This window comes from Bubalus bubalis, chromosome 23 (assembly GCF_019923935.1).
Source record: "Bubalus bubalis isolate 160015118507 breed Murrah chromosome 23, NDDB_SH_1, whole genome shotgun sequence".
Classification (NCBI taxonomy): Eukaryota; Metazoa; Chordata; class Mammalia; order Artiodactyla; family Bovidae; genus Bubalus; species Bubalus bubalis.
The window spans coordinates 36,588,930-36,610,361 of record NC_059179.1 but is presented as its reverse complement, the minus strand read 5'-3'; the positions used below and the strand labels follow the sequence as shown (position 1 = coordinate 36,610,361).

General features: G+C 44.2%; 1 protein-coding gene across 4 annotated transcripts in view; it reads left to right on the top strand.

The window, feature by feature from the left end:
- GFRA1 (GDNF family receptor alpha 1) overlaps nucleotides 1-21,432 on the top strand; it is a 230,299-nt gene that overhangs the window by 60,555 nt on the left and 148,312 nt on the right. For 3 of the 4 annotated variants that reach the window (XM_044934905.2, XM_006071673.3, XM_044934906.1), the window contains exon 5: nucleotides 5,840-5,854. The exons of the other annotated variant lie outside the window; for it this stretch is intronic. In XM_044934905.2, the coding sequence (XP_044790840.2) occupies nucleotides 5,840-5,854 (15 nt within the window). The remainder of the gene's footprint in view (nucleotides 1-5,839; nucleotides 5,855-21,432) is intronic. 4 annotated transcript variants of the gene reach the window in all.

Here is a 21,432-nt window from a genome sequence, read left to right as displayed (position 1 = left end):
ATGGGGCTTTACTGTGATGGCATTCGAAAGAGAATGGTACTTGAAAGAGAATTTTTTTTCTTAAGTTCAAACCACAGGAGGACTCACAAGACAGCTCTTTCCCCAGGCGAGACTTCCTAAATGGGAGTTAAGTACAGGCATTTTCAAGAAACTAAACTCCCTTCATACATAATTTAACCTAGAAAAGAAAGCAAAATTGAGAGAGTGGTATGATCACATTGTTCGAGGGCCAGTAACTACTTCCCCCAGTCTTAGAGAAGTCAGGCACACTTTCACTATTTGGCATATCTTTAATGCTGTGGGATGTGGGCTAGATGTGATACTGTAATAATAGTGGGGGTTTCTCTAACCATAGTTATGAGCTGAGCTATGGATTGAAATAGTAAATTATTCCTAGCAGACTGAATGGGCAATAAGACTGCCATCTAGTTCCCCTCATAAAACAAAGCAATAGATAAATAAAGGATATCCAACTCACTTAACCTGCGTGGCTCTGTGCACTGCTAATTATTAACCCAGGCACAAAAGAAGGGTTCACCCAGAGTGTGGTTAAATCATTTTTAATAGAGGTAAACACGAGCCATGTGGATGAGTAGCACTCAAGCAAGTTTTTAATCAGCAACGTTTAGGAATCACCCAGCCTAATTGCCATAACTTATTAATAATAATAAATAATCTGGTCTTTTTATGGCTCCTGTCTCTGGAGGACTCAGTGCATTAAAGATCTCTGGGGTGTGAATCTCTCAGTAGCTATGGGGGAGGTGGGCAAATATCCTTGATGCTCATTCCTAACAGAAGAAAGTGGACATTGAGGCCAAGAAAGGCAAATTTGAGTTCGTTCTTTCTTACTTGCTTCTTCCTACGTCTGAATCGCCAATTTATAGATGCCCTTTCATCTATCTATAGGACCAGAATGGCTCTGGTGGGGGTGGGGTCGGAGAACAGGCTTTTCTTTGTTGACGTGAATGATTAGGGTTGAGGTTTTTTCCCTTGGGAAGTGAGTATGAGCAGAGCTTTGTCTGAAGGAGTTCATTTCCTCTGCACAAGTGTCCTTGGTGTCCTTTGGGTTCAACCTGACTGTGGCTAGGCTGGGTACTGGAAACTCCTAACTCCTTAAGTGCATGATTTCCAGTTCCTGGCGGAGCAGAGAAGATGGCACCGAGTCTTATTCTCAGTCATTCTCTGCTGCAGTGGATGGGGGATGAGGAAATGTTTGTGTAAATCATCAGACTTAACCTCCCCAACACAATGGCATGAGCGTTAAAATCTCTCCAGGTCAGCTTGGTTCAAAGGTTGTAAGTGATTGACTCCCAAATAATTCTTAGTGGTTGGTTAGACTGGACGGAGATGATTGCCCTTGAAGTTTGAGACCATTTAATTCCTATAAGTGACTAGTTCTTGTGGGTTGGGGGTGGTGGACACATGCACCAGAATAGAAGATGACAAAAGGTATTTCTATGGCTGATGTCCTCTGAGGTCTGCAGTTTGGCAGGTGTAAAATGGCACAGAATCTACCTTCTTCTCACTTATTTTCCATTCTTCTGTCCATGAATCATTTGAACATGAGCCTGGATGGCTGCTTCTGTCTGGAAAAGTGAAATTTTAAAGAGGGTACCCAAGCAGTTATTATTCAGAGCAAAGAGCTAAGTAATGCTAAGAATGGAATGATTTATGTCATAGAGTACAAAAGACATAAATTTAGAGTGTAAATTACAAGATAACTCATGTGCAAAATTGTTGTAATATTTATACTAGTGTTTATTAAAATTTACATTTGAATAAAAAGGTGCAAAATGTAAATGAAGCTGAAAAGTGGATTTGAAAAGAATCTGAAATAGCTTATATGAAAATCAGGAGAGTTTTCTGGGATAGAAGATAGGAATAGTACTCTATGTAGGTTTGTCTGTTAAACCATGAAATATACAGTGGGATTGGAATGAATAAGGTCTCTGATTCCTGAATCTCTGCCTGAATTTCCTCCCTCCCTGCCCACTGATACTTTCCAGTAACTCAGATCAGTACTGAAAGCCATGGAGAGGAGGTTGAAGTTTCTGGACGGATGTCGAGGCTGGATCCGTATTTGAAAGGCTAATCTCATTTCACTGATGTTTTCAATGTTGGAAATTTTTTTCTGTATTCATTAAAGGAGAATGATAAATCTCTAATTTGTACTTTGCTACTAATAGGGATGATTTTGTGCTTCATTAAGGTTAAATGAATCTCATGTCGTCCTGGCTCAGCCTTTCACAGACACCATGTGTGATCTTGGGAGAGATCTCTTCCTTCTCTGGGACTCAGTTTCTTCATCTATAAAACAAGGCGGTTGTAGCAGATGAGTGTTGAGAGAGACCAGCCCCCTGCCCTTCCCTCCTGTGTGGGAACACCCTATGCCAGGCAGTTAGGATCCACAAAGGCTATCAAGATGCATAGCTCTTGTTCTCAGGAGCACATGGTCTTCATAAATAACTAATTATAGTATGAACTCTAATTGCAACATGCACAAGTTATGCTGGGAGCACAGAGGCGGAAAGAGCGACTTCCTTCTCTGCAGGGATAGGCTCTGAGAAACTTCACAGTGGCTGTGACATTTGAAGGGGGAGGAGGAGGGCTTCTCCAGGTGTGCAGGCTGGTCAGAGGGTGGATGGTTCAGACTGTGCATTGCAGGCGGCAGATGCACGTGACTGTGGTAATTTAGGGAGCTGCACATGGTCCTTCTCACCGTCTCTGGACTGTCAGGGCATGGGAGCCGAGTAGCTTTGTATACACTGCTATGTCAGAACTTGGGCCAGTGATGAATTACTGAGGTTAGAGAGTAATGTATGGCATGTATAAATTAAAGCAGGGTTTAAGTTTTCCTGTAATGGCACCAGTCTGGCCCATTTACATTCCACTTGGCTTTCCTGAGTGTGAGAGAAGGGGTGGTGATTTAGCCAACTCCCTGGGAGTTGTAAGCCTATGTTGGCCTCATCTGTCCTATAGCCACTGGCCTAGGTGTGCCCTGGGGAGCATGTGTATTGCATGTGAGTGACACCCCTTATGAGGGCACATGTGCCCCAGTGGGGGCTTTCCTGGTGGCTCAGATGGTAAAGAATCTACCTGCAATGTAGGAGACCCAGGTTTGATCCTTGGGTCAGGAAGATCCCCTGGAGAAGGGACTGGCAATCCACTCCAGTATTCTTGCCTGGAGATTTCCATGGGCAGAGGAACCTGGAATGAAAACTGTTCTCACTGGTTTTCTCTCCTTGCAGTCTGTTTAACCCATTAAGTACATGGTTATCCACACCATTTGTGGCCCCTTGGCTCTTTGTGACCTAGTGGGAGCTGATGTTTTAGCTGAAGACTAGCAGCAAATATAGATGTTGATGATATAATTCTCATTTAGTTTTTAAGATGCAGGTAAATTTTAAATTCAGATTGTAAATATAGGGCAGGTTCATTGTTAAATTTAAAATAATACAGAAATTCTTGTATAATATTTAAAATGGTCCCAGATGCAATTACCTGAAGGTTATCGGGTAATTAAGACCATCATCACAGGTCTCTAGACATATACACCCATACATGCACATACATGGGCTCAGGATACATGTTGCATGTTACTTTCTGATTTCTTTGCTCAAAAATAATAAAAATCTTCCACCATTTTAAATGGCTGAACCATAATCCATTGAATGATGTATTGTTTTTGATTTGGTTCTCTATTGACAGGCAAATAGACAATCTCTGTTGCTTGTCCTTTATACACAATGCTGTAATGAACATCTTTGTAGACTTTAGGTATTTCATTAGATGACATTCTTAGCAGTGGTGTTGTTAGGTTAAGGATGTATATTTAACATTTCCATACATACTGTCAAACTATCTTGTAGAAGTTTTGTACCTATTTATAACCCCGTGTTGGCTCAGATGGTAAAGAATATACTTGCAGTGTGGGAGACCCTGGTTTGATCCCTGGGTTGGGAAGATGCCCTGGAGGAGGGCATGACAACCGACTTCAGCATTCTTGCCTGGAGAATCTCCATGGAGAGAGGAGCCTGGCAGGCTACAGTCCCTAGGGTCGCAAAGAGTCGGACGTGACTGAGCATGGCACAACCCCATGATCAGGGCAGGAACTGGCTTACATCTGCTTGGTGGTGTCTGCATTGCCAATGCTATCCTCCATCTCTGAATTACTGGATGAGAAAGTAGGACCAGACAGGAATATTTTGGGGGTGATTGGGAGTCTGTAGAAGCAGGGTGAGCCTGATGTCAAAAAGTACCTTGTAGGGACTTCCCTGGCAGTCCAGTGTTAAGACTGCACCTTCCAATGCAAGGGGTAAAGTTTCGATCCCTGGTCAGGAAACTAAGATCCCACATGCCTCGTGACCAAAAACCCAAAGCACAAACAGAAGCAATATTGTAACAGATTCAGTAAGACTTTAAAAATTGTCCACATCAAAAAAAAAACCAAAATCTTGAAAAATGTACCTGACCTATGCATTCACGTTCACCAAAAGATATGGACAAAACATCACAGTTTGTAATTGCCCAACAGTTGTCTTCAGAAACAATCCAAATATCCATCCACATTAGGATGGAGAAATAAATTATGATAAAATCATAAAATCACCCAGTAGAATACTACCTGGCAGTGAGAATGAACGACCTACTACATGCCACAGCATGGATGACCCCCATAATCACTGTAGAGTAAAGAAGGCAGACAGAACAAATTCATATTGGATTAATCCATTTATACAAAGCCTGTTGGCTCAACAGGTAAAGAACCTGCCTGCAATGCAGGAGATATGGGTTCAATCGCTGGGTCAGGAAGGTCCCCTGGAGGAGGAGGCCATGGCAACCCACTCCAGTGTTCTTGCCTGGAAAATCTCATGGAGAGAGGAGCCTGGTGGGCTGTGGTCACAAAGAGCTGACCATAACTGAAGCAAACGAGCACAGAGCCCAGAAGTATGCCTAGTGGTTACTATTGGCGGGCGTTAGCCAGTGCTTGTTAATTTATGCTCTTTGCTCATATGTGTAATTTCAGATGCCAGACCTAGTGCTTGGCATATAGTAGCCTCTCAAATATTTGTTGAAAACGATGAATAAGTATTTTTTTTCAACTTGTCACAGATTTTGACTTCAGATTTAATATGAAGACCTGGTGTTATTAGTTGTGAATTATATGTGGAGAATTCATACAGATTTTGTGCTTATTATGATTTAAATATGGAACTTCAGTAGATTCACAGGTCTTTCCTCTGTTTATCCCGTGGTGTGCCGTTGTCATTTCGGTTGTTAGAAACCAGCCCGGCAGCTTCGTAGCAGGCAAGAAGATGGTTTGTGGAATCAGGAGATTGGGTTCAATCCTGAGCTCATTGCTTATTCCTCTGTGGTCTTGGATCAGTTTCTCAACCATCCAGAAGCTCAGTTTCCCTATCTATACAGTAAGGATAATATTGCAACTTGCCTCATAGGGTTGTAGTGAAAATAATAATATTAAAATGAATAGTAACTGGCAACTTTTGTATGTTTACCGTGTTCTGGACGCCAGTCTAAGACTTTAAAACATAGGACACAGTTTGTTTAATCTTTCCAATGCAAATGTATTTGTGGTTTAGGAATCTGTAAGCCACAGGGCTAGTAAGCATCGAGCCAGGATTTAAACCCACGCAGTTCCCTTCCAGAGCTCAAGCTTTTAACCGCTGCCTCTGAGTACAGGAAATATTGTAGTAAAAGTGTTTAGGACAGTCAGTGTGTGTTAGCTGTGATGCTCATCACTGTCATTTGCAACATAATTACTAATTTTTTTCTCCTTTCTCTCTTCCTTTTTCCTCCTGCTTTTCCTTCCTCCTGGCAGATGTTTTCCAGCAAGGTAAGCTCATTGCCTCCTCTCTGCTTTTCTATTGCTTGTGCTCTTTTGGGAAAGAGTATCACCTGTGTGCAGAGGGTTATGGGGCTTTCCATCCTTCTGTGGACATGCCACGGGGACTTTAGGACAGACGTACCGTGAGGAGCATGGCCCGGGGTGGCCTGAAGTGCCATCAGCCTTCCAGAGCCTCTGCTATCCAGCCTCTGCTCCTTCCTCTGGACCTTGCTTGGGGGTAGAACGAGGACTGGACAGTTGGGGCAGGGACATTGGGCACGGGTTCACGCCCAGGCACCTGTCCGAGGGCAGGGCTGCTGTGGGCTTGTGAGACAGGTGGGGAGCAGATGTCTCTGGAGGGCATCGGGTGGAGGCCCCTATTTCTCAGAGCTCCTTCATCCAGGCCAGCTTCTGCTTGGTCAGGTCTCCACATGCCACCTCCACCTGGGGGCTTCTCTGTCAAGCAAAGGTGTGGGCAAGACCATGGCTGGCTGGTCACTTTGTGCCCTTTAGCCCAGGGGAACCTCACAACCCCTCCAATTGGGCCAGTGATTGAGAGGAACCCGGTAAGGGTGTGCAGTGTCTTACATATTTTTCCAGTCAAGTTTATATGTTCAGGGGACCTGGAGAGGGAAAGTGTAGGCTACGTGTCCTTCTGGCTCATATTTAAGTCCCCACTCAGGATACACAGCTTCTGCGCTCTGGGAGACTCGCGGGCATGGCCTTATCGAGCCCACTAGATACACATTCAGGGCAACTGCCTCTTTCCGTTTTTCATCACCATGTGAAGCTACTGGGAGAAAGTGGACAGACCAAATTGTTTATATATTCAAGATGGGAAGCATGTGTATCCCACGCCTGCCACCTCATTCTCGAATCCCAGGCTGCCTTAGGATAAAAGAGACCAGTGTAAAAATAAAAAAATCCAGGCATCCCATAAGTAGCTTCCAAATAATTTTATGGGCTGGATATTTTCTCAACGATTATTTTACCCCAAACTTGCAGCGTGTGATGGAGAAGGTCTGTCTGCTTTCTCTGATCGAAGCGCAGTTGTGGGTAACAACGAAGGGACTTGTGTTGTCTTTTAAGAGTGTGGAGTCGTAGACCTACTTTTATAAATAATTCATAAATCTAAACCAGCCAGAAGTAATAAGTTCCATTTGGCTGGAGACGAAGCGATGGGCAAAATTGAGAAGGTGCCACGACTGTGGGTGTAAGGCATGTGCTGCCGTCAGGGTCCTGGCTACAGTGCGTTTTCCTCCTTGACACATTGAGGGTTCAATGACATCCTCTGGGAGGCAGTTTTTTTTTTTTTTTATTTTCTATAAACTAGAGAGCCAAGCTCTCCCCAATGCCGAACTACATGTCTTCTTTTGAGACATAAAATGCATGAGTTTGGAAAAGTCTCGCTGGAGCGGGTGTGCTGAGGCCCCTGGAGAATGGAGAGAGAAAAGGTTGGTGTCAGATCTGGCTTTTCTACCTAAAACCATGAGCGTTCAGTTATTGTATTCAGTATAAAAAATGGCTTATCAGACTGCTCATGTCAAGTTTGCCTCCTTTTTAATCACTCATGCCATTCCATTGATGGGATTTGACTGTCGGTAACAATGATATGCAGAGCAAAACTTATAATCACGTGCAAATCATGGACTATCGAGACTTAATAGCATCTTCCACAGACAGAAGCTGCTAGCTACCCCTGGCCCTGTGAGATAGTACTAGGATTACAGATGGGGAGAACTGAACTTGCTTTTGTGAATTATTAACATGGCTCTGGCCTTGCAGGACTGTTTCATACAGAGGGACATTCTCTGAAATGATGGCCAAGAACTCACCAGCTGGTACCCCGCCTTACCTCTGCTTCTGGCCATTCTGCCTGTGAAATGAATGCTCAGTAAAATGTGACAGTAAAAATGTGTCAGTGACAGTAACCTCAGGAAAAAGACAAAGCTTCTGTGTCTTGCAGACAATGTCTGAAACGTGACTGCGCAGCATCTTCTTGGGGCGGGGTGATGGGGGGGGTGGGTGCACGGAAACTCTGCTCCCAGAATTGTGCCATTAACTTGAAACACAGGGGCCATGAAGTGTGCTAGAAATAAACAGCAGAAAACTATGTGGTTTCAGGTGAACAGAAGCCACAGGGCCATTTCTGCCACCCACCTACACGAGGCAACTGTGAGTGGCTCTGGGCTGACCATGCCATGGGCATCAGGCCTGGCTTGCTTTGGTTTACCCAGGGACTGAAGGGCAGCTGAGTTGCGGGGTGCTGGTTTGCAAAAATGTACTCTTGGCCATGAGTGAGTGAGGTCTCTTTGACCAGAGGAATCCTTGCATGTTGGGGCTGCTGTGCACTAGGGCTGGCAGAAGAGGGAAACAGGCTTGCAAGTTGACAACATCAGATGTTCTCAGAGGAAACTGAAGTTTTTTCTCTGGATAGCATTATCTTTTCTTTCACTACAGATCAATCTTGTTATAGCGGGTGACGGCGCAGCAGCTACTGCCGGCCTTTCTCTGCTGGTACTGTGGTGTGTGCGCGTGGGAGCCGATTTCTACCCTCAGAGCCGTTTCTGAGCTCGTCTCGGTTCTTTCATCTGTAAATGCCACTTGCTGTTACAGTTAGACCACAGGACCTGAGGACAGTCGGGGACCAGTGGGTCCGCAGCTGGGCCTTCCGTGTGTAGGAGTTCTGGGGACCATGGGCCCACATGTTCAAGGAGCCTTAATTGACCCACATTCTCTGGCATCCACAGAGCTCATGAGCCATTGGATGGCTCTCAGGAATTCTGAAGAGCCACAGAATTGCTCTTCACAACATCAAATGCAATTGAAAATGCTGTACGTGTGCATGTGTCTAGAATCTTGAGTTTTAGGGCACTTTTATACTGATCGTTTAATAATGAAGTCAAGACTGCACACACACACCGCACAGCTCATTTGAAGTTACTGAAGCACCTTTGAATGCTCATCCATGGGCTCAACCTTGATTCTGAAATCGAACAGAAACTGAGTGGCTTGGAAATGAGAACACCACCACTCAGCTGGGCATTTGAAAGCGTCAGCAGGCACCATATAAAGATTTCACCATTGAGTTAATTCTCTGCTCAGTGAACTGAAGTCCTTTATAGACTCTGTGCCTGAAGAGGCATAGCCTTCCCTCCTCCTCAGTTCTCACCTGGAGCTGGGATCTTGCGATTAGAGAGGGGTTTCTTCCAGCTCAAGTAATTTTTGATACCTTTCAAACATAGTGCACTTGTTTATTTTGTAACGGGTAACTGTGTGTGAAGTACTTTCTATGAGGATAAAGGAGTGACTGAGATGGCGAAGTCCCCTGTTCTCATGGAACTCATGGTCGAGCTTGGGGAACATTTGGTGCCAGGCATGCAAATTGATAAACAAGGTAACTTTCAAGAGGGATACAAGAAGTAAGGGCTTCTCTAGTAGCTCAGCTGGTAAAGAATCTGCTTGCAACACAGGAGACCCCTTTCGATTCCTGGGTTGGGAAGATCCCCTGGAGAAGGGATAGGCTACCCACTCCAGTATTCTTGGGCTTGCCCTGATGGCTCACATGGTAAAGAATCCGCCTGCAATGCAGGAGACCTGGGTTCAATTTCTGGATTGGGAAGATGGGCATGGCAACTTACTCCAGTATTCTTGGCTGGAGAATCCCCATGGATTCTCCATGGGCTATAGTCCATGTGATTGCAAAGAGTTGAACATGACTGAGCAATTAAGCACAGCACAGCATAAGCAGTGAAGAAAATATCATGGATGGTACGCTAGGCGCTCAGAGGGCCAGGGATGTTACATAGATGTGACCAGAGAGTGACAAGGAAGACCAGCTATTGGAGGATCTGGGGACCAGCAAGAAAACTTGCAAGGGAGGGGCCCAGTGGGCAGGAACGCCCCCATATTCCAGAATCAGAAGGAGGCTGGTGTGAGAGAGGAAGTTGTATGAAATGAGCAGAGAGAGGAGGGCAGGCATGGTCTAGGGATCAGAGGAAGGAAGTCCATGGTGGTAGTGGTGAGTTTTAAGTAGAAGAGTCACATGGTCTTAGTAACCTTTAAAAGCACCACACTGACTGCTGTGAAAATGCACAAGAACAGCATGTGAGAAGTTAAAACCAGGACCGAGGCTGAGTGCTGAGCAGGCTGGAGCGGGGCTGAGATGGGGCCCTGCCCTCAGGCCCTAGCTGCTCCCTTGAGGAAGTGTGGTGGGTAGTGGGAACTTCCACCCAGCCAGCTCACCTCTGCTGAGCAGCATATTTTGTGCCTGTGTAGAGTCTTGTGCCATGACTTAAGGCTCGCAAATTATAGTCCTCAAAGACACCAATAAAATATTCTTCTATGTGTCTTCAGATTGTAAAAAGCCACTTTGCTCCAGTGCATACATATGTGTTCATCATCTGTATTACATATACATTATTAGTGTATGTGCTTCCGTTGTGGCTCAGATGGTAGGGAATCCACCTGCAATGCAGGAGACCTGGGTTCAATCCCTGGGTTGGGAAGATCCCCTGGAGGAGGGCATGGCAATCGACTCCAGTATTCTTGCCTGGAGAATCCCTCTGGATAGAGGAACCTGGCAGGTTAAAGTCGATGAGGTTGCAAAGAGTCGAACACGACTGAGCACCTAAGCACAGCACATTAATGTGTGTGTGTGTGTGTGTGTATAAATATGCCTAGTAGACATCAGTTTTTCCCCCAGTAGGGCTGTTGCCTTTGTTGAGGAGGTTGGGCCAATAGCTTTGCCCAGCAGCCTCGGTTTTCTTATCTGTAAAATGAGAGTTGGGGAGATCCTTGACCCAACGTGGCTTCCTGCTGACGCTCTGTTTTAAGAAGTTTTAAGTGAACTTGAGTTAATACGAGTACAAAAATGTCCCATGCTGCAGATTTTGAGTATTGCCCAGAGAACATGGGTGAAAACAGGTTGAGAATGAGGTGGCTGAGAATTAAGGTGGAAAGAAGCACGGTTGCAGAAGTGTAACGTACTCTCAAGGCTTTTTGGAAACATCAGTTCTTTCCTATGTGTGTTAACAATGGAATTCACACTGGATGGCATTGCTTTTACTAATCTGAAAAGAACAATAAATCATAGTTTGCTTTCTGGCAGCCCAGCCCAGCTCGTTAATTGTTGACGTGGGTTTCTGATGACAGTCACCACTGCCGTTTATAATGTGCTTGACTTAAGCTCTTTTGCATTTTTCAAATGTGTTGGTCTAACTGCTGGAGTTGGATCTTAGGTTTTTCCCAACCACTTCAGAAAACCCATCTGTTATAAAACTCTGACCCTTTAGCCATGAATTATGGTCCCCCTGGTAACATTATACATTATGAAATATTGTTTTCTTTATGAATGTGGGATTTGGGTGAATAAATTAAATCTATTGTTACCACCTCCAGGGAAAAACTCCAAGTTGTCATATGATGCTAACTAGTAAATGAGAAAAATGTGTGAACATTCTTATGGTGGAAAGTGGCTGTTTCCCTGGTCACACGTTTCTGTGCTAATATTTATGTTGTATATATATCATCCCCCTTTCTGTTCAGACTCAGTAGAATATTCCAAGTCATGTAGGAAATGCATTCATCTTTCCAGCACAAACTGAACATTACCATTTAATTTCACGTAGATTCACTTTGTGTGAGTGTGTTGTGTAGGAAAACGAGAGGCATATTTAAATAATCACATTCTCTGAGATGCTTCATAACATTCTGCGTGGGCTCTGCAAGGTGATCTGTTCCCTGCCAGCTGGCCTCGAGTAATGCTTTTCCTTGTAGCAGATTCTGTGTCCTCACTCCAATCCTGAAGTATGCGTTTCAGGTGAGGTCTCAGAGTCTCCCTCCCAGTTACTTGAGTTTCACAATTGCCAGATCAATGAAAGGGGGTCAGTTTTATTGTTGAGATGGTTGCTAATAACAAGAGGAATTTTTCTTTTGCAAATTTTATTTTATTGGGATGATAATAATGATGATGATTGTACCACTAATATTTGTCCACGTCCTGTATTCCAGGCATTGGGACAATTGCTTTGTACACATTTTCTTGTTGAATCTGTCCCCATATTTTTTGAAGTAGGTTTTATAACCAATAATCCCACTTTACAGGGGAGAAAACTGAAGCACAGAGTAGAATTCATCTAATGTTTATATAAGTAATGAGTAGTAGAGCCAGGATTTTATTTTATATTTTGTGGGTTCGAATCCCACCGGAGTCAATTTTATTTTATTTTTTCCTTTCCTCTTTTTCCGACTTTTTCTTAAAGGCTCCCACCCCTCTCCCCCTACACTATCTCAGTGTTTTCCAGCTGGTTTCAGTTCCAACCTCAGCCTCTGCTCTGCTCTCTTCTTTACTTACCTGTCTGCCCTGGGGGGCTTGGGCCAAGGAGAGCAAGACTGGGAGTGGGAGACAGAAGAGGAGGGAAAGTGGATGTGAACGCTGAGATAAAGGCAGGGCCCTGGCTCCGGGAAGGAGAAGGCAATGGCAACCCACTCCAGTACTCTTGCCTGGAAAATCCCATGGACGGAGGAGCCTGGTGGGCTGCCGTCTATGGGGTTGCAGAGAGTCAGACACGACTGAGCGACTTCACTTTCCCTTTTCACTTTCATGCATTGGAGAAGGAAATGGTGACCCACTCCAGTGTTCTTGCCTGGACAATCCCAGAGATGGGGGAGCCTGGTGGGCTGCCGTCTATGGGGTTGCATAGAGTCAGACATGACTGAAGTGACTTAGCAGCAGCAGTTGGCTCCAGGATACATGGGGATTTAATAACCACTTCATGCTGTGTACTAGGAACTCAGGAAAGGACTGGGGCTGGACTGGGGGCAGAGGGTACAATCTTAGACACAAGAGGATGGGCACAGGGAGAAGGGACAGGGACCAGGGAAATATATATTTATTTATTTTGGTTGAAAGACCTTATTCTACAGTAAAGTTTTAGATTTTCTGAAAAATTGTGAAGCTAGAGAGTCACCATAAACCCTGCATCCCGTTTCCCCTATTACTAACATCTTACATTAACGTGGTTTGTTTGTTACAACTAATGACCCAATATTGATCCATTATTATTAGCTAAACTCCATGGCTTATTCCGATTCCCTTGCATGAGTGCATGCGTGCGTGATCATTCGCTCATTTGTGTCTGATTCTTTGCAACCCCAAAGACTGTAGGCTTCCAGGCTCCTCTTTACATGTAATTTTTTCAGGCAAGAATACTGGAGTGGGTTGCATTTCCTCCTCCAGGGGATCTTACCAAGCCAGGGGTTGAACCTGCGTCTCCTTCGTCTCCTGCAGTGGCAGGTGGATTCTTTCCCACTGTGCCACCTGGGAAGCCCATTCTTATTCCCGTAGTTTTTACCTAAGTTCCATCTCTTTTCGGGGATCCTATCCAAGACATCACATTACTTTTAGTATCCGTGTCTTCTTAGACTCCTCTTGGCTGTGACAGTTTCTAAGACTTCCCTTGTTTTTGATGACCTTGACAGTGTTGAGCAGTCCTGGTGTTTTGAGAAGTCTCTGTTGTAGATGTCCCTCTCTGGGAATTTGAATAATGTTTTTCTCATGATTAGACAGAGGTTATGGGTTTTGGGGAAGATCACAGAGGTAAAGCTCCATTTGCCTGACTTCATATCAAAGGCATTTCCTGTCAACATGATCTATGACTCTTGATGTTGATCTTGAACACCTGGCTGAAGTAGTGTTTGTCAAGTTTTTCCACTGCAAAATTACTTTCTGAGTCCTTTCCACACTGTACTCTTTGGAAGGAAATCTATGCATAGCCTACTCTTAGCGAAAGTGTGGAGCTATGTTCCATCTTATTATACAGAGGCTAGCTACTCAAGTTATTTTTCTACAAGGGAGATTTGGTTCCTATGCTTCATTTATTACTTTATTCAATCATATATTTAGATCAGTATGGACTTATGATTATTTATTCTATTTTGTTGTTGTCATTTAGTCGCTAAGTTGTGCCTGACTTTTCGCAAGTCCATGGGCTGTAGCCTGCCAGACTCCTCTGTCCGTGGGGTTTCCCAGGCAAAAATACCAGAGTGGGTTGCCATTTCCTTCTCCAGGGGATCTTCTTGACCCAGGGATCCAACTCACAACTCCTGCTCTGGCAAAGGATTCTTTATCCGACATGATAGTTGCTCAGTTGTGTCCGATTCTTTGCGACCCCATGGAATGTAGCTCGCCAGGCTCCTTGCCTCATAGAATTTTACTCTAAACCTTGGGTTACAATGTAATACACATTTAATTTATTTTCTTGGCTTGTCCATTGGAAGCTCTTTCAGTGGACTCCTTGTGTCCCTTTGACATATCACTGTCAATTATTTTTTGAGGCCTTCTGCAATACTTTCTGATACTATAAGATGCTCCATGCTCATCTTGTGTATTTCCCATCCCTGTCCTTGACTCAGCCATTTCCTAAAGGAGCCCTGCTTCCTTTTATTGGAGAATGATGTTAGAAACCAAGATCTGGGTGCTGGGTATGCTTATTGTTATGGGGGTGTCATTTCTTTTAGGCCCTCTCAGTTGACAGAGCAAAAAACGCATGTGTGTGTATTCTAACCCATGTATATATGCCTGTCTGTTTCTATATACAACCAGTTGTATCTATATTAAATGCGAGTTCTTACTGGTGTGTCTAGCTCTCATCATTACCACATGGATCATTCTAGGCTTCTCCCCTTGCTTATCCGCACATTCCCACTCCCAAGGTGAGACACTTAAGTCAGGGTTTTCAACTCAGGAAGTCTGACTTAGGTTTTACAACACATTGTCATGATTCCCCCTGAAGGACTTTCTTCTACTCCTGGTGAATTGCAGTCACAGATCCTTGACCTTCCCTAGGCTCAACAGGACCACCCAGATGCAGAGGGGTGAGTTTATTAGATACCTATCTATGTCAGTTACGGCTGTTGTAACAAAATGCCATAAACTGGGGAGTGGGGTGGGGTGTCGAATAGCAAGCATTTATTTCTCATAGTTCTGGAGCCTGAAAGCGTGAGATCAAGTTGCTGGTAGATTCCATGTCTGCTGCGGGCTAGTTTCCTGATCTGGAGAAAGCTGTCTTTTCTCTGTGTCCCCAGGAAGCAGAAGGGAATGAGCTCTCTGGTCCATGCTGATGTCTCCAATGTGTGTATGTGTGTGTGAGAAGCAAGCTTGCATTTTCACAGTCTCCTCTAATGTCTTTATTAGGATCATGCTTACAATCCCTGCAATGACATTTTATCTTGAAATGGTTGTGAGTTCAGCTCCCCTCCTAGTTCCTCTCCTAGATATGTCCCTGCTCCTGCTCACTTTGTAAAACTCAAGATAACTCTCTGCTGGGTTACCCTGACTCACTCGTCCCAACAGGTGGGGAATTTGCCTTCTACTCTGTGGAGTTTCGTATCACCCCCTCCTGCCTCCTTCAGCACTTCTCTCAACTCATGTTGTTGTAATGATCTGTTTGAGCAAGTCTTCCCACCTCAGATCAAGCCGCTGGACAGAAGGAACTGTGTCTTTTAATTTGAATTCTCAGCACCAAGTGCCGTGCTTAGCACATAGTGGGTGCTCAATAGATGTTTGATGAATAACAGTGGACTAAAACGACAAAGCTCAGAGGAACCGCATTTTGTGTGTATGGTTTATGTGTGTGCACATGCATGAACGTGCACACACTTCCTTTTATGTTCGACAGTTTAGGTGCTTAGTAAGGTTGAAGCAGATGCTGTCATGGATCAGTTGGATGTTGACAGCAAAGCCAAATCCTTTCTTATCCATGAATCCAAAAGTCTTTTTTCCATTCTGTTTCCTTCACCACTGTTTTGTTTTTGTTTTTTTTTGAGGGGACAGGTTTTGGACCCAGAATGAATCAGTAGGTATTACATACTGTGGTCTGTGCGGGTATGAACAGGAACATGAGGTATATAGCAGACACATTTCTACCTTCCAAGAGTTGACAATTTTATTGGAAACTCAAAGCCAGTCTGTCTAGGGGCCAATGGGCACTACCCTTTCTCAGTGCTGGAGGAAGTCATAGAGGGTGGGGGTTCTTCCGCTGAAAGAGCGGGACTGGAGATGGTTTAAAGAAGGCGGAAGACCTGAGTGGACAGGACCAGGGCAGACCTGTAGGTGGGTAGATGGAAGACAGTCTGAATGGAGGTGGAGGCAAAGACAAGCTTGGTGTTGTGCTTGTGGGGTGTTGAGAGTGCAGTAAACTCACCCGGCTCTAGGTTAGGACTGGGTGGGCCCAGTGATGGAGGCTTTGCAGACTGTCAAGGGCCAAAACCCTCTCTGCTTTCTTGTGCCCCAAAATCTACCAGTGTGATTGAAAAGATTTTGTCTACCAAGTGCATAGTATTGTTGTTGAGTTACTGCACTTCCTTATTCATTTTATTATGCCTTTTGCTGTTTAAGGTTGACCGGTCAGTGTTTCTCATCTTCACAGTGAATTAGTTACGCCCTTGAGTTGATGGAATTTTAATCCATAAAAAAACTAGCTTGATATTTTAGATAGCTTGAACAATAGTTTTCTTGGTTATTTTTAAATCTAGGCAGCAAAATTTAGATTTGTTCTAGGAACCACAAGAAAGCCATTGTAGCTTTTTGAGCAGAGAAATAGCATATACTGTGCACACGATGAAAGTGCTATGTGTTGGGTGGCAGAGGATAAAGATGGCCTCTGCTTACTTATGTACAATGTGCCAGGCACATACTTTAACGCCTTTCTTCCCCAGAATGACCCTAAGAGTTTCGTGTACTCATTTATCTTCATTTTTTATCCCCATTTTTCATATACTGAAATAGATTCAGAAAGCTCACATAGCTTTACTTTGTAGAGGGTCTCCCATCTAGTAAAGAACAGGGCCTGAATTCAGAACCAGGCAACTGGACTTAGTTCAAATTCTTACCACCATATCACAAAGTCATTTTGGAGGGACCAGATTAATGGTTAATGTAGGTGTTAGCTATATGGGTGTTCACTGCAAATTATCTCACCTTTGCTATATGTTTGAAGACTTTATAATAAAATATGGAGAAAACAAAGAAACCTTAATTGGGTTCTTCATAGGAATAGAGATCACATGGCCTCCACAATCATGGATACAGAGAGGTCAGTCAGAGGTTGGGCCTCCCTAGAGGAGTGGGCCGGTCCTGGGGTCCAGCTGTGGGGCTCCAGGTGAGGTGGGGACCCAGGTGAGAGACAGGTGGAGAGTAGGCTGAGTGCTCTGCTAGTTTCCTGGGTGCTCTTGTAATGAATAACCAAGAACTTGAGGGCTTAAAACAACAGAATTTTATTCTCTCACAGTTTTAGAAGTCAAGGGTCTGAAGTCAAGATGTTGTCAGGACCCTGCTCTCTGAAGGTTCTAGGGCAGGGTCCTTTCCTGCCTCTTAACCAGCCTGTGGAGGCTCCCAGAAACTCTTGGTTTTCCTCAGCTTGTAGCTGCATCTTTCCAATCTCTTCCTTCACCATCACACAGCCTCTTTTCATCTTATAAGTACAACAGCCACTGGATTTAGGGGCCACTCTAATCCATTGTGACCATGTCATAACTTGATGACATCTGCAGAGACCTTATTTCCAAGCAAGATCACGTATTGAGGTTCAGAGTGGACATGAACTTTTGGGTTGGGGACACTACTCAACCATGACAAGTGACCAGCCAATCTGGGAGGTCTAGTATAAGAAGAGGGGATTATGGGAGGACAAGGTGGCCGAAAAGAAAGTAAAGGGTTGAAAGATAGGGAGGGAACCCTGAGCAGAGTGGAGAAGAAAATTGAATTAAATTTGGTAAGAGAAAGAAACAAGGGCTCCAGAGAGAGGAAAACAAGGCAAATAGGTTTTCGAGGAAAGGGCTGTGTCTCAACCATGGGCCTCTCTGTTTATTTATCTCCTGAATATCTTAAAGAATTAAAATGTAAATCTCGGAAATTAAATCTACGGGCACAATGTCAACAGAGAGGGCTTTTGCAGAACAGACAAAGCTGTTCTTTTTCCTTGTGAAACAGCCATGGTGGGAAACCACGTCTGTATGCACAAGATTTATTTGAGATGGATTAAGGTTCGTGATGAGCGAATCTCTGAAGGATTGGAGGTGCAGTTCTCATAAGCCTGCAAAAGTTCAGCTCCTTATCTGAGGCTTATCCAAACCTGACGAAACCTTTTAGGCCAGCATGGAGGTTAGGGACCTCCAGCAGCTGAAAGTTAATATCCTGCGTCAGGAAACCACCTGCATTGTGAGGGGCAGCGGGGAGAGAGGCGTATGAATTAATGTGCTCTTGGAAGGGAGGCCCTCTGTGGCTTGGGGCTTCCTGAGCGTGGACCACCCACTCTCTTTGGTGGGGGGGATTACAAGCTTAGTCCTTTGAGCCCTTTGGGGGAGGGAGGTAATACCTCCTGGTTCTTGAGATCTTTCACCGCATTCAGTTCTCATGTCAGATTCAGTTCTTGGTCACCTCCTTAGGCATCCATTTGGGCTCTTGGACCCCAGAACATTCTTCCTGTAGCAGGCTGCTCTTTGTTAGGCAGTCACCTCTTCAGAGACGCCTTCCCTGGCCATCTTTGTGGAAGATATTTCCCCAGACACGTTCCTCCATTGCCTCAACTATTTCCTTAGAGCACTGAACAAGATGGGTATTGGGTTAAATAGTGTGCCTTAGGGAACTTCCCTGGTGGTCCAATGATTAAGACTTCGCACTTCCAAGACGGAGGGGGGGGGGGGGGGTGCGGGTTCAGTTCCTGGTTAGGGAACTAAGATTCCACATGCCACAAAGGACAGCAAAATCTTTTTCTTAAAATTTAAGATATAAAGGGTACAATTAAATGGTTTAAAAATACTAGTGTGCCCCCCCAAATTCATGATCCCGGAAACCTCATGATGTGACCTTATTTGGAAATAGTGTGAGTGAAGGATCTGGAGATGAAATCGTCCTGGATTTAGAGGGGGTCCTATAATGACTAGCTATTCTTTTAAGAAGAAGAGAGGCCCCAGAGAACTACAGAGAGAAGGTCACATGAAGATGCAGGCAGCAATTGGAGTGATGCTGCCACGAGCCATGGACCACCTGGAGCCTCCAGAACCCGGAAGAGACAAAGAAGGATTCTCTCCTAGAAACTTTAGAGGGTATGCGGCTCTACTGATGCCTTCATTTTAACCTTCTGTCCTCCAGAACTGCAAGAAAATACATTTTTGTTATCTTCATTCACCAAGTTTGTGGTCATTTGTTGTAACAGTCCTAAGAAACTAACATAGCACCCAATACTGTCTGAAATCCTTTGTTCATTTTTTTGTTTGCTTATGGTTTTCCTGTCTCTCCAGCTGGAATATAAACTACTCAGGTACCAGGGCCTTGCTGTGTTGTTCATCCCTACATCCCAGTGTTTAGAATAGTGCTGAGCAGAGTGTAGGTGCTCAATAAGTATTTGTCAAATTAATGAACCCTGTGAGATAAGCGTTGTTGTCTTGATCTCTGGGTGATAAAAATGTCACCCAGAGAGGTTTATTCACTCACCCAAAGTCACACATTTGGAAGAGTCAGGATTCAAACTCAAGCCTTCTGGTCCTCAGGTTGAGGTTTAGTCTGCTACATCACAAAAGCTTTATTGAAATTAAAAATGTTATCCTTAGAATCTTTATGATTTATTTGAAATGCATCTCCCCCAAATAGTATAGTTTTATACCTTACCAAGCCAGAGCTGTAATGTTCCCTGGGAGGTTTGGGGTCTTAGCCTGTCCTGGAGCAGAAGGAAGTCCTCACAGGCACAGGGACAGGCAGCCTTCATGCACACCCCACCAGAGCCAAGGCTGGACTCCCCTGGGGCCTGACCTTCCATGAGGGAGCTGGATGCTGTTCACACCTGGGCCAGATGAGTATGCCTCTATAGACAGACTGGGAAGGCACAGACAACACTCCGGTGGATTGTAACTCTGATGGTCACCCCTCCTCTCCTCTCCCCGCAAAAAGAAAAAAGGAAACTTGGATTTGACTTTTTTTCCCCCTTTCACTCAAACACATCTCTTTCACCCAGTAGGGCCTGCTGTTTGTCTTAGAATTGATCATCCTGTGGATCTGATTCCTGATGAATCTCTAGGTGCCTGATCTAAACTCTCACCTCTAGTTCTCAAGGTCAGCAGGCTCCCGTCACTCGTCATTTTAGTTCCTGAGGGTCTGCTTGTGCCTGCATCTTTTCTAGCCCACCCTAGTGCCATTTACCTGCTTCTCTCTGTCTCTCTCTTTCTCTCACACATACACATGATTTTAACTTTATTTTGGTGAAAATGTACATACTTTCATTTTTTTGTTGAAGGAAATATGCTTTGATGCACCGGCAGACCTTCTCTAGCCTCTCTGTACTGTAGGACTATGTGACTTCATATTTAGTATCTACAAACAAATTTTCCAGTTTTTACAGTTTTTAGCCAAAGGGAGTTACATTGTAGGACTGTTGTGTAAAGCTTGTCTTTCCCCTTATTATAACTTTCTCTCTCTCTCTCTCTCTCTTTTTTTTTTTTTTTTGGTAAATAATAAAACGTGATTCTTAAGAAAAAGTAGTATAGAATATAGGTTTTCTAATATCCTTTCCTAGTGCATGTCTGGTTATATGAGGATGACTGGATTTTGGAAATAAGTTCAAGGTCATTCAAAGTTCATATCGCTAACTGAAGTGAGCCAGTCATCAGCTGTGGTATTGCCAGTCTGGGTCTGAAATAGAATGTAGTGTTAGGGGTAGCAGAATGGCTTTCCTGTCTCCTCCACTAGACTACAGGCTTCTTGTTGGTGGGACCCATCTTAGTCATCCTTTTATTTCTAGGCCTGCTACACAGTGGGTATTTAATGGGAGTTTGAATGAATGGATGGGTGGATAGATGACTAATAGCTTTATGGTGAGCCTTATTCTGAAAAATAACCTTGTATAGAATTTAGAAAAATGATTATATGTGTGGCCACTCTAAAGGTACATATTAGCATTCTGTTCTGTTCAAGGAGGCCCCTGGCTGTATGGTCATGGCTTATATGTTTGAGTGGATAAGTGTTAGTTGCTCAGTCGTGCCCGGCTCTTTGCGACCCCATGGACTGCAGCCCACCAGGCTCCTCTGTCCATGAGATTTTCCAGGCAAGGATACTGGAGTGGGTTGCCATTTCCTTAAATTCTTGTCTTATGTTTTCTTTGGGGGAGGGGGTGATTAGTATAAAAGGATAGCTTTATTGCTGTGCCAGGCAAAGGGAGACACACCAGGCTTCTGCTTCAAAAAACTGTGTCTCAACCCCAGAGAACTTGATGAGGGTTTTTATAATGATGGATCAAAGGTGCGGTTCTTATGTTTTCTTATAGTCACTAAAGTGTAATTGCTCTAAAATCTTAAAAATGTATAGAGTGAAAAGTAGAAAATTCATGTCGTAGTACACTGGCATTGAGGCGGACTTGGGGACTTTTGGGGGGATCGCACCTAACTACTGTGTTATCAGGGAAGTTAGTTTCAACGCTTGAATTTTCTCATCTATGAGATGAAGGGATTAGACAACATCTTGAAGACTAACCCTGTGTAGTCTATTATTCTATGAAATGATGACTTCCAACCACTTCTGCTTTGATACTCTAAGC